An 18281-nucleotide genomic window follows, 5' to 3' on the forward strand; every position below is an offset into this window, starting at 1 on the left:
GTGAACTTGTCGTGTATGGCATTCTAAAATACTCTTGCCGTGAACCTGTTTTTTAGCTTTTGATGTTGTGTGCCTATGTTTTATGTGTTTTTAACTTGTTTTTTTAACTTTTTCTTGTTTTAATGTACAGTACTTTGGCCACCCATGCGGTTTTTAAAATGGGCTCTAGAAATAAAGCTGATTGATTGATTGATTGATTGATTGATTGATTTAAACACAATACCATACTGGATCAGAAGACCCCTGATGTGTAGTTTATTGCACAAAGATAATTTTGCTCTTAATGGCACTGAAAAAAATATAATAATTTGACACATTCTATACAAGTGATTTCAAAGTGTTACAGTAACTTGCAAACATACATTTTGATATAAACCTTTTCACATTTTGAGACGTTAAACTTACAGACTTAGATTTGTTTCATTGGGGTTTTATGTACTAGACCAACGCCCAAAGTAGCATGAAACTGTGAAGTGGAAGGAAAATGATCAATTACAAACAATGCACTTTTACTCAGTCCCCTTTGCTCTGATAGCACTTAATACAATCTAGTTAACGTAAGTGCTTTCCAAAGTCACATAATTAGTAGAGTCCAAAAGTGCGTAATTTAATCTCAATATAATTGCAGCTACTCTCAAGGTTTATTAGATCACATTAGTGAACAAACAGCATCATGAATATCAAGGAAGATACCAGCTGAGCTGTACATGAATGTATACTTCTCGGATTATTAAATTAGAAAACCCAGTATCCTTTTCGTTGCTATTTGCAATCAAATACTGCTTTGTCACCAAACAGACAACAATGATGAGGCAAAGCTTTAATGCTTTGCCTCATCTTTTTCTCTTTTACCTTCCCGTTTCTGCGTCCGTTGAATTTGGAATAATATCAAAATAGTGTCCAGTGGAGTTTTCTGTGTGTACATTGGGCGGGAACTGTGGCGAAAGCAATGGTGCTCCACTTTTCAAAGTAAATCTGTGGGGCTCGCTTTGGCATTGAGAAAGCAATTCTTATGGTGCACGGTCAGAAAGGACACAAAAAAAAAAACAAAAAAAAAAACATTGCCCTTCCTTTCTTGTCTGCATCACAGCTATGTCCAGTTGACAAATTCTGATAGCTGTGGCGACATTAAGAAAATTTGAAAAATAAAATACAAAACGGAAATGGGAGCTGTCCAGGGTGCTAGCAGTCAATCCGCATAGGGTGCTGTTGTTTGAAATATAACATTGTAGTGTTTTTTTCTTCAAATATTCATAAATAAAATGTGACATAAAATAAAAAAGTTATTTGTAATATATTTTAGTAGAAATTTCAAATTTCGAATGTCGAGGGCGAAGTCACAACCCAGACGGCTGGTCCATCCTCGCTTGCCGTAGCAAACGAGGAGCGGAAACCTTGCAGACATGGCGTAAGCAGCTAGCCTGCTAGCCATTTGCGGCTGTTTGTCACCGTAAGAAAATGATCAGTAAAAAGTAACGTTTTGTGTGTCGCTAGGCGAGGATGTGGCTAGATAATGGGAAACGTCTTTGGGAGAAAGAGCCGATCCTCTCGTGTAACGGAGCAAGACAAAGCCATTCTGGTAAGCTCCGTTAGTCGACCCATCAGCCTATTATTATTGTCAGTCGACAAGCTCATAACCAACATTAGCTGCATCTTTATCAAATAAGTATATGTGCTTACAAAATGTTGTCTGTGAAAATAGTTTTCTGATTTTGTGCTTAATTTTGCAGCAACTGAAGCAGCAGCGAGATAAGCTTAAACAGTATCAAAAGAGAATCACCTTACAGCTGGAGAAGGAAAGACTGCTGGCTAAGCAGCTGCTGAAAGATGGCAAGAAACAGTAAGCAGACTTCGAGCTATAGATGAGGGCGGTTTTGTAACATTCTCCCGTGAAGCAGGTCTTTTCAGTGGCAACACTGTCTGTATGCACTCTATTTCTAATACTCCACAGCTGAATAGTTTGTTTGTTTGTTTTTAAAACTTGTGTTTGCAGAAAAGCACTGCTGCTTCTTAAGAAAAAACGCTACCAGGATCAGCTACTAGAAAAGACCGAGGGTCAGATTTCAAACCTAGAGCACATGGTGAGTTATTGATTGTCCTTATTTAGTTACTATAACATTTGCCGTTCTCTGAAGACGTTTTTTTGACAAATTTCTGATCACCATAAACCTGTGATCTGCTGATACGGTTTATAGCCTGTTTCTATTTCTCTCTAAGATCCATTTCACTACAAAACACTTTTGTAGCCTACTTGCAGTGTACATTACAAATTTAATTTTCTCAGTACAGCATTTTTACAATGAATAAAACAATAATTGGGGCAAATACAGCCGTAAGTTACTTAACCGTCTGTTTCTGCATTACAGACAATTTATAAATACAGTAAAATCGTTAAGATTAAGTAGGGGGGTATCTGTGCAAATAAAACCTGATTATTAGAAGTATTTTTCTTACCTCAATATATAGATGTGTTTTAATCATTTATTGATTTACTGAAACCGTACATGAGCCTTAAGAAGCCTTTGGTGTGATTGATCATGATTTGTTTTGAATACTCACCACTCAAAGCGCTGACAAAGTCATTACCAAGCTGTAGACATCAGTCTGTCTGTATTTCCTTTGGAGTGAGTAGGGCCTAGCCTGAAGGGTGAGATTCTTCAAAAGGTTAGAATACAGCAACTTTTCTGTAGTATTAAGCTTTCTGATTTTTAAGTCTTACACTCTTTTTAAAATAAACAGCTTGTATTTTACTTTTCTGACTTCATTTTAAACTGCTAAGGCATATTGCGGGAATTTTTATTTATTTTTTTACATTTAGGGCAATAAGGAGGATAAAATCACGTTTAAATTGTCTGATTCTATTTTCAGTGGATCTCTAAAAGTTTTCTTCTAAATCTCTGCAGTGTAAATAATACAAAGTTAAACGTGACATAATAAAACTAACTCACTAATTTTGAATTTGCAATTTCGTCAGCATACCTGTCATTTATGCTGCAGCTACTTTTTTGTTTTTAAATCGCTGTTATTTCTCAACAGGTTCAAGATATTGAGTTCATGCAAATCGAGATGAAAGTCATCGAGGGGCTTAAGATTGGCAATGAATGCCTGAAAAGCATGCACGAGGTAGATGTTTTTTTTTTTTTTTTTCCTGTTCTCTGTTTAGAAATGTGCCTTCCACATTCATTGTATGCATGTGCCCTTAAGTTCTTCATACATCAGTGTGCACAGTAACAGGGTCAAAGTTCCCCGTGATCAGAGTGCTTTCTATAATGTGATCCACGAGTAAGGTCTGAGCAGAGCACAAGGCTTTTGGATTGTGCTGCAACAGCATAGCTAGTGCACATGGCTTCAAGATTAAAGGATTAGGGAAGAAAAGCCTCAGCGACATCGGTTTGACTGCTGCAAATGCTTAGATACTCAGACCTTGCTTACAGGATTCACAAGTCTGACAGGGTGTGGAAAAGAAACTAATGTTTAGTTTAATATCAAAAACAAAGTGTAATGTGTGTTTGTTTGTGATAGATCATGTCAATAGAAGATGTGGAAAAAATCCTGGATGAGACCCAAGAATCAATTGAATATCAAAGGGTAAATCATTTTTTTCCCAATTAACCTATATTTACTTGCCATATACTTATTATACTTTAGTGTCTGTAAATGACCTATTATTTACTTTAAATGTTGCACATAGTAGCCTAGAATTAAAACTAGGTAGTGATTTAACAAACAATTTACATTTTGCTTCTGCAGCAAATAGATGAAATGTTGGCTGGAGCCCTGACACAGGAGGATGAAGATGCAGTTTTAGCAGAATTAGAAGCTATCACTCAGGTGGGTTCTAAGATGGATGTTTTATGTCTTATTTATTCTCAAAATGTCTTTTCAACCATACATCTCTTTTTGTTGTTACACTCAAATTTAAACACACTGCTGATCTTGAGCATTTTGCTGCTTCTCCTGGACGAGAGCAGACACATGGTAGCTTAAATTACATATTATTTTTAGTAGGTCTTACAAATGATTTTAATCGATCCACAGCCATCAAAAAATCTACGTACAACTTGTAACTAAAACTGCTGAGACTATGAATTATGCAGATTCATAATGATTAAAACCTCACATTTGTATTCTATTGTCTTATAATTGTTTTAAATGATACACACTGTCAGACTTAAAAAAAAATTACTGTGTTTCATACTTGTGTGTTGACACTTGTTCACTGACTGCATTTATCCTTATTATACAAAAAAAGCTCAAAGATTGCTATGCTCTGAGAATAATTGTATCTGGAGTAGAGCAATCTGAAAAGAAAAAAAAAAACACAGCAAATTTCCCATCATATTTGATCACTAACAAATATTTTATGGGCGCCATCAAAAAACCTGAATGAATATGCAACATCCATCTTTGACAGGGAAAAAAAAATCTGTCGCTCATGTTTTGTTTTATTTTATTGTGGATTTTCTTACTTTGAACTGCACACGGAAGCTTATGTACTGCAAAGCTTCAGTTATACATCCAGTGCAGTTCAATTCAGTAAATTTATATTGGGACCAATTAATGGTAAATGTCCTCCTCTCAGGGCTCTTTACAAGAGAAATTGGTCCAACTTATATACATTTGTGTAGAATTCAGTTTGGTCCATACAGATCCATCCAATTATTTTCGAACACAATTGAAAAATTTAATAAAGTCAAATTCACATCCAAATACACCAAGTCCCATTTGATGCTAAATATAGAAAAAATAAAATTAAGTAAGTTAATAACATAATGTCATGTGGTGGGAGGTTATCCATCTAAGGAAGTGCAGCCATCTTTGTCCAGGAAAGAGATAAAACAAAACACAAACTCAATGAGTCAGGTGTACTTTCATAAGAAAGAATCAAAAAGAAGGGAAAACAATTTGCTGCAATAGGGACACAACTAAACAGTGAAGCATTAAGCCAGGAGTGCTGTCTTTACTAAGAAAACAATTAAAAAGCATACACAAAATAACTTTTTATTATTTTTGTGTCACAAGTGGCCTTTATTTCAAGGTGGCCTGACAGGAAGCAGGGTTGAGAGAAAGAGAGAGGGAAGACGGGCCTGGAGTCAACCCTGGGACAGTCACGCCGAGGGCTAATGTTGCATTTCATTTGCAGAGGGAAGTCTGAAATCCCGGCTTCCGGCCAGAAAAATCTACTGTAACGGCTGCTATGAGAGATTTTTTAAGGCCAATTGTCGCATCAACAACAGCAAACTGTGATGAAACATGTTTATTTTACAAAACATGGTTGTCAGAGTGCATCTAAAATCAATGTTACATGTAGCGGCTGCAACTCTGAACTGATCCAATAAAAAGTGATGTTTGCATCTTTAAAGCACAACTTTAAAGGATGTTTAGGTACTACAAACAAAACAACAGCTTTCCTGGCCGTCGCCAGTTTAGATTTTTTTTTTTTTTTACCCTCACCTCAGTGAAACTGTTTGGTTAAAAAAAATAAAAAATGGTCCCACTAAGATACGATCTAAAATCACATTGTGTCCAGTTGAGACGGTTTTACACCAGCTACTGTTAAAAGAGAAAAAAAGATTTTCCTCTTAAATGGATATCATTCGAGCTCAGCCACATTCTGCAGTGAACCATGTATATAATAAAACAGGTTTTGTGGAAGATGTTACACTGGATGAGTAACATACTGAGTTTTTTGGCCTAAATTACAGCAAATCTTCCCTGAAGAACATCCCACCAACACCCACAAAAGCAGTTCAGTTTTACACCAATGACTTTGTGATGCTTTAGGGTCAGTTCCTATGATGGCATTTTCAATGAAGCATTTTTTTTATTTAAACCTCAAACTATCAATATACAGATAAAAAAAAAAAATGATTACAACTGGATGTTCATGAAGTTGGTAAATAACATTTGTAGGTTTTGAACCCAGCATGCCTTGAAAGCTTTATATGTTTTTATTTTTATATGTTTTTTTCTTATTACACAGGGAGAAGATGTAGCACTTCCAGAGGTTCCCACTGAGCCTATACCAGAGATACCGGAAGCTGCAAAGGATGAATCAGGTAGACATTATCTTTTTATTCTACACACCTGGGGGAAGGAACGATTGAATTTTAATGTACTTATTTTTTTCTGTTTTTAGAGAGAAAAGAAGAAAGGAAGAAGACGCAGCAAAGAGATATGCTGGCAGCGTGACAGCATTTCTGATTGATATCCAGTGCTGATCTGCGAAAAAAAAGTCCTTTTAATTTCGTGAGGACGGGATGATCTGTATCCAATAGAGACTTTTCACACGGTTTACCGGAGCAGCATTGTGAAGCCGCAACATGAAGTGAAATATTGCATTTCTGTCTTGTTTGATTTGGAATAGTGTTTCATAGTTAACGTGCTGGTTAAGGCATTTTTGGAAAACGAGGGGATTTTTAGATGTTTTAAAATAATCTCAAAAGTCAAAAGGTTTTACATATTAAACTAAGCTGTAGAACAAATATCTGTGTTGACTCTTTTTAAATCAAAGTGTAGAGCATGTATATTCTCCAGAAGGGGGCACTGCTTGCTTGTTTTCTGTGACAATATACAGATACAAACCATGGGTCCATAATGATGGCATCAGTGCAGTCAACGTGTTTATTGTCAAATAAAAGGCTTGCTGATTGTGGGAGACCCTTGGAGAAGCAATATCGCACGTTTGGTCTTATACCTTTTGGTAAATTGGAGACGAATTAATGTGAAGTTATGGACAAATCCCCAGTGGTGTTTCTGAAATCAGCCTCTCTGGCTTAGAGCTGTCATGATGAAATATTATATTGGAACTGGAGGAGCATCTTAATCTTGGAGGTTGAACTGCACATATATCAGTTCCTTCACTGGAAGGGTGCAAGAGCTGCAACTCATTGTCTCAACTGATCTATGAGGACATCAATCAAACATATACCCCAATGGAGAAGTTTTTTTTTTTACCAATTACATCAATCCAATGCTTCATGGTTTAAACTTATAGAACCAAAAGAGAAATTATTTCTCTATACTGTGTGGATTATCGGGCTCCACTTCCACAGAGTCAGGAGGCGTGCACCAAATCTGCAGTTTGACAAGAAAACGCTGCATTTAAAGGCTGTAGGAAATATGGCATTCGGTGTACATGCAGCTAACATTTTACTAATACCAGTGATAGACTGGCGACCTGCCCAGGGTGTACCCTGCCTTTCGCCCATTGACTGATGGAGATAGGCACCAGCACCCTTTCGACCCCACAAGGGATAGACGTGTTAGAAAACGGATAGATGGATTTCACTCATACATTTTACTCTCGGTAATGTGGCTTCTTTTGAGTAAACAACCACCATTTCGGTGTTTTACGCGAGTGTCGGTTCAAACCTAACTGCGACGCATGTTTAATTTGAATGCGTTTGAAAAACCAACGTGAAAGCTTAGGGATTGTGAAAAACACGGCGCTCCGGAGTGGTCCGTGAAGGCAGCAGCGGGCTGTCAGCAGCGCAGAAGGAAGGTGTGTTTAGTTTGTAGGTTTCGGGAGCGCAGCCTCATTCCTGCGGTGGCGTTTCAGTCGCTCACTGTCAGCTCAAAGTTTTTGTTATTCCCCCCCTACCTGTCCACTCCCTTTTTTTTTTCTTTCTTTCTTTTTTTTTTACACGGATAAACGCTTTTAAGAGAAAAATCGTTTATGGTCCTGGCTGAAGATTTCACCATGTCTCGCACCGACGAGGTTCATCGCATGACGGAAAATGTTTACAAGGTAAGGCTGAACTGATAAATAAAGTTTGGAGATATAGGCTACACGAGTTTAGTGGTTTAGCTGTTAAAAAAATGCATTAAAGTCCACGCGTAATTTTCTTGACAATTTCAATAAGAATCTGAGTTGGTTGCATTGTTTCAATTCCTAAAAATAAAATTAATACGTAATAATAATAATAATAAACAATCCACCCTTTTTCTAACATTCTCGTCTCGCATGTTAATTAGGGCAACACCTTTCAGCCCAAACCTGCAAAATCAGGGTCACAGTCTCATTACATGAAGGCCTGTTGAATTAGTCCGCCTCCTGTGCCTGTCCCTGGAAACCAGTGGATTTATACAAGCCTGGTTCTTTGAAATGGGAACATTCTGCATTCCGGAGGACTGCGTTTGGCTGGGAGGGTTGAGCCTCTGTTGCAACAAGTAAACATTTGTCCTCTTACTCTCAAACCTGTTTTTCATACAAAGACCTGTGTGGACTTGGCAGACAGTGTTTAATCCTCAATTAAAAGGAATTGGGGTGGGGGTGGGGGCTGTGATTATGTTTGTTTTGTGAATAAACGCCGAAGAAATTAGGTGGATTGATCAGATTTTGGGTTATCTGATGTTTGCACCAGCATGAAATAACAGCTGATAAATAGCTGCACCTACAGATGACTCAATAATCCTCTTGTTTTAGCTCAAATTGCTATGTAATGCATTGAAAGAGTGCCGGCCTTCCTCTACCATGCATTCAGGTTTTGGACTAAAATAAAATCTATACATACCTTTAATTTCATTTAAAGAAATTTGTTAAGCATTACTTGAAATCCACCCTTTATTCCCATCCTACTGGCTGAATCCATTCTTACATAAGTCATGTTCAATAAATTAGAATACCACTTAAAATTTCAGTAACTGAATTTAGTAAGTGAAAAACAATATTTAAAAAACTACATGCTGATGTTTTAATGCATTGGGTCTTTTAGTTTGGACTTTTCTATTACAGCTATTGAAAACACAACATTTAAAGTCAGGATATTAAATCAGATCAACAAAAACATAGATAATGAACTGTATGTTCAATACCTGCTTAAGATTATTTTAACAAGGTATTTTTAATCAGACTGTAAAAAGTTACACCATAAACCTATGGGAAACATTTGCATGTTGCACTTAGATCTCTGGAAATTTAAATTAGTAAAAAAAATATTTTGACCTACAATTGTGTAGGTTCACTATCTCATGTGTCTTAACATTTTCCTCAGTTGGATCCCTACATTATTAGGATTACTTCTTGCTTTTAATTCTAGTAATGTGGGTTAATCAAGGAAGATGTACAGACTCCTTTTAGGGTGAGTTGAACTTTTCTGTAGAGTGTGTGTATTCAAGTGCAAACACAGCAGTGAACCTTTGTCACTGGGGACGAGGCACCCCATCAGAGCCCTGACAGGCACACACTCTGAGGGGCATTGGAGTGGGAAGGCGGTCCCTCTCTCACGCCAGGGATCTGACCCAGTGGCAACTAACACCCAAGTATAAATGCAAGCTTTTCTTTTAAAAGGCGGTGTCTGACATTTAAAAAAAAATGGTGTGTGTATATATATATATATATATATATATATATATATATATATATATATATATATATATATATATATATATATATATATTTATTATTATTATTATTATTATTATTATTATTATTATATATTTTTTTTATTTTTTTTAATAAAATTTCTTGTGGTTGTTTAGAATGTCAAATACTGAAAAATACCCCCCCCCCCCTTTATTACATGTGTCAAAACTATGAAATACAACCAACATTCAGTTAATGAACACATAAGTTTAAAGCATGTACTTGTTGCATTTTTTTTAAAGTAGTAAACGATTACTTTTCTCTCTTATTTTATAGTCCTTAAAAGGAAAGTATGGTAAATGGAATAGAAGTCTGTATTGGGCAAAAAAAAATAAAAAATAAAAATAGCCTGATTAGGGCAGTTTAAAAATAGCATGTCATTTGATATTTAAATGCATTCCATTTGAATTCTATTATATTTCTCTTTCTTGTTAATTGAAAGATATTTTCTTTAGAAGTACTAGTTGTTTATTGCACCAAAGAGTGGAACACAAAGATATAATGTGTATTGTTTTGGGGCAGAGCAAAACTTGTTATTATTAATAAAGGTTATCATCTTGAACCGGTGTTTGCACATTCTTATTCAATTAATGCTTTTCACTGACCTGGCATCACTTTTTTGCACCTACAGTCGTTTAATACCCTCAACACTACTGATTCTCAGTCGGGGGTCCCAGTATCCCTGGGGGCAATTGAAGGCATTCCAGGGGTACTTATTAATTTAATTTCTTAGAGTCTATAGAAAATTGAATTCAGGCATAAAAACTGTAAAACCTTTAATCTAAATAATTTTTTTTTAAAATTAAAATAAGACATAATCTTAATTTCATAGTTTGGCAAGCTGTTAAATTTTCCTATATCTAAATTTTAAAAGATTTGTTTGCTTCCCATTTCATGGCATCGCCCTGTGTAAGGCAGTGTCCTTGGCAGCATGGCCTCAGTAAATCGTCTCATGGCGGTTGTACTGAAACAGTAATTTCCCTCTGGGATTATTAAAGCATATCTGATTCTGATTCTGATTTCAAGATGGTTTGACCCAGTCTTGCTCAGAACAGTGCATTTTGGGATGTGCATAAAGGAAGACCCTGACTTGTTAGGGAAAGCTTTGGAGTAGCTTGTACAATTAACTTCCACATATCTATGTCAGACCTCCTTCTCTGCAATGACTGTGATCCAAACAACAACAAAGAAGAAACAGAACCTGGAAAACGGCTTAATTACAGAATTTGCATCAAATACAATAAAACATCTGAGTTGGGTGCAAACATGAGTTTCTCCCTAAAATGAAAGGGCAGTGAAATCAGTTCAGTGCAACAGTGTAATTTCAGAACAGTTTAATCTGATGCTCAGTTTCTGTTTATTATTTTTTATATTTCCAGATTCTAAGCATATTTAAGCTATTTTTTTGTTGTTGTAGCAGAAACATTTTCTTATTTATACATTATATGAATTGTTTTAGTTTGAGAAGGTTTCATGAACCTAAAAAAGTTAAGTTTCGGTTGATATTTGTTGAATGCTTATTAGTTGGAAGGTTTAATAAATCAGTCAGCAATTTAAATTAGTCACACATCTTTCATTTTGGTCCAGTCAAATACTTTGCACTAGTTAGAGGATACGTGGCTGAAAAAGAATTCATGTAGGTTACATTGCTGAAAAAAGGTGGAGAACCACTGATTACGTTAGGACTTCCGCAAACCCAACCCTGCTTTCGCATAGTTTTTCTGCCATATGGATTCTGAATAGATCTGTGTGTTTTCCTTTCTGTGCAAGCAAAGGTTTCTTGAGGAAGGAGAGATGTTAAAACATGCTGCGGCTGAAAGTAGTTTCAGCAAGCAGCTGGGCAGATACTGAGTAATCGCCAGGGTAATGAGGGGGGTAACTGCTGATGTTAGCCCAGTTTACTGTGTGTGTGTTTAACGGGGTGAGACTGGGGATTTTCAGTCTCCCTGCAAGCGTTGTGCCTTTGATAAAGGCCCTGGGCACGCCTAAGCTTTCTGAGATGATCCTGATCAACGAGGGAGTCGGCACGGGAATCCCAGTAATTTTTGCATGATCCTCTGTGACTCACTTGAGTTCCCCTCCCTCCCATAGGCAGGCAGCCCCAGACATGGCGGTTGCATCTATTTATCCCCATGCTGACTTGGTGAGACGGATACTTAAGGCTGACACTCAGTGTCGGTGTGTGTCTGCACTACTGTCATCTCCACCAGCTGGCCATGTCTGTGGAGGGTGGCGCTTCAGGTCAAGCCTCTTATGAAGCGGACAGATGAAGTCTGAGCGCTGACCTGGCTTGCTTAAAGTGAGCAAAGAGATTAATCAGCGTAGAAGCTCGAGAAGAAGAATAGGGCTGCGTGTTGGTTCAAATACTGTTATCCCCAAACAATGAGCAAAGTGGAAGGTTACACTGAGGGAAAAAAAGTGCCCCAACACGCCCAGTAGAAGACTGCAGTTTTGCTTGTATTTACTCAGTCATTGTCCCAGGAAGTGTTGTTTTCTAGCTTCGATACAAGCAGTGCAGGTTTTAAACACACCTTCCGCAGGTGAGGCAATAGAAGGGTGTGGCTCATCTTTAGCAGCCTGCGGGGCAGCTCCCATTTTCTCATGCATTGCCACTCCCTGAATGTTAACACAGCCTGGAAAACAGTGCCCTATTCTCTTACATGTCTATGAAAGGCAAATTAGCATTTTCAATCTAAATTTGGGTCTGCTGTTATGGGACAGGCCATGATACTCAGATGTTAAAGCATTTAGGGTTTGATGTAAACAAGATCTTGTTACTAGTATCGTGGTAAGCTGAAGTTTTAAGTAAAGTAAACTAAAGTAGCAGCTGCAGTTATTACTGTTTTTTTCTTTATTTGGAAGAAAGCACTTAGATTATGTTATGTATTCTTATTTTATATTTTTGTTTTAGTACCATGATACATGGCATGTTAGCGTTTTTACCATGAAACCTTTGTGGATTTTTTTTTTCGTGCTTATTCTTTGAGAATGTCATGACAACCCATGTCTAATTTCAAGGGGAATACAGTTTGTTGCCTAAAAGGCGTCAAACACTTTTCATCATCACATTGTAGCAACTCAATGCATTCAGGCATCTTAGACATGGTGAGGATGTCTAGCTGAAGTTCACTCCTAGCATGAAAAATGGAACCAGACATGGTTGCTGATGAAATTGCTCATTTACAAGCATTTTTGAACATAACCATCTTTTGGGTTTACGGAGCTTTGTCCGTATGACTACAGAACATCAAGTTAGCTGCGGTGACAAAATGCCTTGATTTCAAAGGTTGGAAGATGATGGGGAGACTTGTTTGAGATGACAAAACATTGTATGTAGCTCAAATAAACAACCTAGGTGTTACAATACCTACCCTAAATGCACAAGATGAACATTGAAGCAGATGGACTACAACAACAGAAGCCCACATCGAGTGGCACTCATTTAAACTAAGAACAGGGAACTGGGGGCTACTTAAACCATAAACCTATGGGAAACATTTGCATGTTGCACTTAGATCTCTGGAAATTTAAATTAATCAAAAAAAATATCTTGACCTACAATTGTGTAGGTTCACTATCTCGTGTCTTAATTTTTCCTCAGTTGGATCCCTACATTATTAGGATTACTCCTTGCTTTTAATTCTAGTAATGTGGGTTAATCAAGGAAGATGTACAGACTCCTTTTAGGGTCAGTTGAACTTTTCTGTAGATTGTGTGCATTCAAGTGCAAACACAGCAGTGAACCTTGATAAAATAAAATCTTGATAAAATAAAAAAAAACACCTTCTGGATGTAGTGGAATGGCACTTCACATCATGGATATGCAACTAACAATCTGCTGTTGCTGTGTGATGTCATGTCAGTATGGACCAAAAGCTCAAGAGGATTGTTTCTGCATCCTTGCTAAATCTATGCCATGAAGGATTGTGGGGGGGGTTCTAGGAGCAAACGGGGTCCAACCCTCTTGATTCAATTAGCAAGGTGTTGCTAATTCGGAGGTCAGGACTGTTGTTTAATAGTTGTCTTTTGCAATCTTGTTGTGACTTTCACCATAGTCACATTTGCCATACTCTGATGGAAGAATTATATGAGAAAAGGTGGTCTCTTAGCAACAACCTGGCATTATGTGTTTCTGTCCTATAATTTTGCTAAAGGACTCTGTTTTTAAAGGGGGCTATCACTTGATCTTTTGCAAGCATGCATCTATTTATATCAGGACATTTCAAGAGGATGTTAAAATTCCTTATAACTCCCAAAATAATCCACTATAAACAGGGCTGATCTGTTATGTATGTACAGTGCTGATCCTGTGAACTCTCATAAAGAAGTTGTTTAGAGTTGCAAGTATGAAGATGTAACCCAGTGCTTCATTTACTTTTTTTTTGTTCCGACAGAACCACATCAGACACTGCTTGTTTTATAATACAAGATTTAAAGGTGCCTGGAGTGACTCAAGCTCCCAAACATCTGCTTCTGGAATATAGTGTTTCAACAAGTGTATGCCTGCTGGCACCTGGGGCCTTGAAATGATTGCATTAGCCACTGCAGGAGGCTTCATAATCTTCATTGCTTGTGGAAGAGCAGATTCTGTTCTCTCTGCCTTTGACTGCGATGCAGAGAGAGGACTATTGCTCCACACACCCACCTTCTCTGCACGTCTGGGGGCGGATGGTTTAGAGACGTTTCTCTTTTTCTTTTACTCAGCGTTACTTTTTCAAGGGCAGAGACTGGCAGTGCTAACTGTGTACAGGCTGCAAAGACGCTTCATAACCGTCACGATGCATGCAGTTGATTTGAAGTCACGTTGTGAACGTGGCTGCTGTCTGAAATGACACAAAAACAACAGACATGAACGTTGCTGTGCTCAGAAAAATAACACTTTTATGTGGGTGGGAGAGAAAAGATAGAGAGGGGGGGGAATAGATGGAGACAGTCCAGATTCTTGTTGAAGTCCCTAATTACTGAAGAGGGAGAAGCTGTAATTACAGACTGAAAGAGGAACTGAGACAGAAATTTCTAGTAAGTACCTTGGCAGTGGACAGTGGCCTTACATGCAAGGGTCATAAACTGAAGTCAACATGCCTGTGGCAACTGTTTCTGTGTCTGAGACAGAGCCTGCCACTTTGGGCAACACTGACCACACTATCATACGCCCATTTTACAAGTAGAGGAAGCAACCACAGACTACCCATGTTACTCTGCACAAAGGAGATAATTATGTATGCATACTCACGTGGATATAATGGCATATTGTATTTTTTGATGAGCTTTTTTTAACTCATATTTTCTAAGCTCACCAGGATTCAAAAATCTCTGCAAAAAAGATGGCCTTTGAGGAAACCAGCGAACATCATGCTGTAATAAACTGTGCTGAACAACGCTTTATTAAAATTACTGACCTTGCAGGAAGCCCAATCAGAACACCCCCCCACCCCCCTCCCCCCCCATGTTCTCATGGTATACATTAGCTAAGCATTAGAAACAAGATTTTCTGTTCACTTTGGGCTGTGGCAAAGTTAGTAAAATGATAAGGAAGCAGTCAGCGCAGGGACCTAGCACAGAACATTCATAATTTATACACATAACTTTCTGAAAGCTTTGAAATAGCCATGCTAAATAAAATTTGCTTAAATCTTCTATGTCTTGCTTGTGAAGAAATCCAAAGTTAGACATAAATCATTAATCACTTTTTATTTTTTATTTTTTTTACTTTAGTAGTGATTTGGAGAAACAGCATTTAGGTTGGTTAAATGTAAGAGAACTACAGAGAGATCCACTGATTTACTCGGCACAATGAAGTTTTTTTTTTCTGGATAAAGAACTAAAGCTCAAAAGCATGGCTCTTTGTTGCTATGGCTACCAGCCTCTGCATTAGGTTAGCTGAGTGATGCTAAGGTGTTTGGTGTCACTCTGACTTGGGGAGGCAGCAAAAAAGTATATAGCAGGTCTTATGGGTAAATAATTTGTTATGCAGTGGCACCAAAAGGTGAAGAAGGAACAATAGAAACTATTTTAAAGGCAACTTGGTTTTTCACTTCGCAACCCAAGGCCTCTTGGAGATCATATTGGGGCCAGACACAGTTATAAAGTTGAATGTTTTGTCAAATTGTGACTGAATCAGCCAAAATTGTGCCTTCCAGCTATTTCCACAGTGGTGAAAGAAAAACAGCCTGAAAGTTTCAGGAGCGAGACGAAGCTTCAACACGACAGTTTTGCTTATCCATAGAGATCATTACTACTGATGTATTGCACACTAAGAGAGGTTGACAGATACAGCTGAGTCTCACCATCTGCAGTGAAAGTAAACCAAAGATTGCCAGAAATGATAAATCAGTATTGCCTTCATGGCCATGAGATGGCCAAGAGGATTGTACAGGTAAAATATTCTCTGCAGTTTAAAAACTGAGATATAAGTCGCCAATTACTTTGCCAGGGAAAGATAATATGGCAAGTTTGAGCCTGGTTGAATGTTTGTCAGAAATTATTTTGATGACTATCCTTTCTTTTGCAACGTTAGTATTTCCTTGATTCTTTTTCTTGCACAATGAGTCATGCTTGACTCAACTGATGTGAAAGCAATGGCTTGATTCTGGTTATGTTCAAATGGAGATTAATGATGTGTTTTCTGAAAGGTTTGAAACCCTAAAGTAGCACTATGAGCAAACCTGCCTTTGTACAAACTGTATTAACTAGAAGTTATCTACCAATACTAGAAATGGGCTGTTATGAGATCCTCACCATACGACAAACTTGACAAAAATGTCACTGTTTCATGGTGTTACAAGTGTTACAAGTGTACAAAATTTTAAACAAAAATATTTAAGATGACTTAATATCTTTCATTAAAAACTGCTAGTAGGGTAACATAAGTGTATAAATTAAGTAGTTTTCAGTTATAAATTAAAGTAAATAAAAAATTTGGTTTATTTTGGTCAGCTGTGAAGTTTTTATCTAGGGGGGGGGGGTTATTGTTTAGGCCTCACCCCTGGTGGCTTCCTCTGCCCCATTCACATTACGACATTGGGGGCTCCGGGTAGGGTGCATTGGTGCGGGGGGTGCCCTAGCACCTGCTATCTTCCGGGAGGCTGTCCCGGGCACCCCCTTTTTTGACCTTCTCATTTTTAAACGCACTTAAGAAAGAACAACATGCAACAACACAGCATTTGAGCAGGTGAAGGCAGGCTCGGGGTCTTTTCACACCCCCCTTGTGCGATTACCACCCGAAGTCTGGGGCCTTGAGGAGAAGTGGGGCCACCTGGTCGGGGTCTTGGCTGGGGGTGGACGTTGGGTCCCGGGAATTGGCTGTTGCTTTTGCTCTCCCCTGGAATATGGTGGGCGGGAGGCTTAGGTATGGAAGGCATAGTTTGGAGGAGATAGAACCTCTGGGTTTGTGGGGTGGGCTCCTGTTGGTTGGCCTGTTTAGTTCATGGTAGCCCCATATAGGGGTGGATGACCCCGTGGGTTGTCTGGTCTGGGATTGAGGTGGGGGTTAGGACCAGAGTATGGACCAGGTAGATCAGGTTGTGGTGCTTTCCCCCCAATCCCTGGCCCTCCCCATTTCCCACCCCCCTGCTCTCCTCCGTTGGATTGCTCCTGGCGGCTGCTTCACAGGGCCTTCGCTCCCATGGAGCCCCATTGAGGGATGGGCGCCCTTGGGCCTCGGGTCACAGGGGACCCATGGCTGGATCCACTCCAGCATATATGGCTGCTGGTGGAGTCTGCGGGCTCGTCCCTGCGGCTACCGAGGGAATGAGCATCGTAGTTGTTGGGGGGGGGGGTTCCTGGGGCCCATCTCTGCTCTTCCCTCAGATGGGGGAGGCAGCGTTCCCTGTGTTGGTCCCTCTTAGGTACCTTTGCCCGGGGGTCCCTTAGTGCATCTGGAATTTTGGTTCCTCTGGCATCTGCCTCGGTGCTCTGGGTGGCAGGTCTTTGGATCCACACAACCTCTATTGAGCATTTTTCTTATGGAAAAAACTTAAATATTAAGAATGCCAATATTAACTCTTCAAGAACAGACACTTGGTATGTCTCCCATAGGTACAAGAATATAAATTATGTTCCTGCAGCTTACATTTAAAAGTTATTGCAGCATCAACAGAGGCAACTGGACTTTAGCTCAGTTTTCCCTCCTGAACTCCTGAATAGCTGTTAAAACTTTTTCAGAAAGTTAAAGTCCGGTTGCCTCCGATTTAACCCAGTTTCCTTTTGCAATGACCCGGATTACTGATAATTTCCACACGCTTCTTGCAGCATGTTCTTGCCATAACGTCTGAGAAGAACTGCTTCTGTGTGCAATGTCTTGCAAATACTGTGGGATTAGTCAGAAATTTTAAGTGAACGTCATTACTCCTCTAACAAATATAAGGAGTTGCCAGGAATTCTGAACCGGAGCATTAAATGGGGCAGTGGGGCACCATTTCCTTCCACTCAACTTTCCATTAACAGCTGACGGCACTGCAGTGACCTTTTTTTTTTGTCTTACCCTCATTGGGTGGGGTATCATCCACTGTCTGATGGACAACTGTTAAATCAGGAAGTCTTTCCCAAGATTATGTTTGCAATTACTTCACATTTCAACATTAATAATATCTGTCTCTGCTAGTGTCACGTTGCAATGGAATTTGCCAAAGAAACATATTTTTTTTCTTATTGGCTTACTGAAATGAATGAACATTTTGATATTCTGATTTATTGAAACATATCTATATTTATGCACATCAAGAAGTCAAAAGATTTTTCCTTTAAGTACCCCCCCCCCCCAAAAAAAAAAAAAAAGACTTGGCCTCTTATGCATTAAAGGTTTGAAAAAGTTTGGTTATTTGAATGACATAGCAGCATCATTATCTGTAAGGTCAGAAAGTTTTTGGTCTGTCATCTTATGCATGGCTGTCTGGGTTTAACATGACTAATTCAT

General features: G+C 38.6%; 2 protein-coding genes across 6 annotated transcripts in view; both read left to right on the top strand.

Annotated features, from left to right (window-relative positions):
* The first annotated feature begins 1361 nt into the window (after window positions 1–1361).
* Window positions 1362–6485, top strand: LOC105932046 (charged multivesicular body protein 6). Its single transcript, XM_012871015.3, has 8 exons — window positions 1362–1579; window positions 1731–1840; window positions 1994–2081; window positions 3037–3123; window positions 3523–3588; window positions 3751–3831; window positions 5984–6059; window positions 6140–6485. The coding sequence occupies exons 1-8, from the start codon at window positions 1514–1516 to the stop codon at window positions 6190–6192; spliced, it is 627 nt and encodes a 208-aa protein (XP_012726469.3). The 5' UTR covers window positions 1362–1513; the 3' UTR covers window positions 6193–6485.
* Window positions 6486–7486: 1001 nt separating this feature from the next.
* baiap2a (BAR/IMD domain containing adaptor protein 2a) overlaps window positions 7487–18281 on the top strand; it is a 66975-nt gene continuing 56180 nt past the window's right edge. For 3 of the 5 annotated variants that reach the window (XM_012871014.3, XM_012871012.3, XM_036147952.1), the window contains exon 1: window positions 7488–7750. In XM_012871014.3, coding sequence (XP_012726468.2) covers window positions 7679–7750 — 72 coding nt within the window. In that variant the 5' untranslated portion in view covers window positions 7488–7678. Of the gene's footprint in view, window positions 7751–18281 lie in introns of all 5 variants that reach the window. The other 2 variants (XM_036147951.1, XM_036147953.1) reach the window with 2 other exon arrangements.

The sequence above is a fragment of the Fundulus heteroclitus genome, chromosome 16 (assembly GCF_011125445.2).
Source record: "Fundulus heteroclitus isolate FHET01 chromosome 16, MU-UCD_Fhet_4.1, whole genome shotgun sequence".
Taxonomy (NCBI): domain Eukaryota; kingdom Metazoa; phylum Chordata; class Actinopteri; order Cyprinodontiformes; family Fundulidae; genus Fundulus; species Fundulus heteroclitus.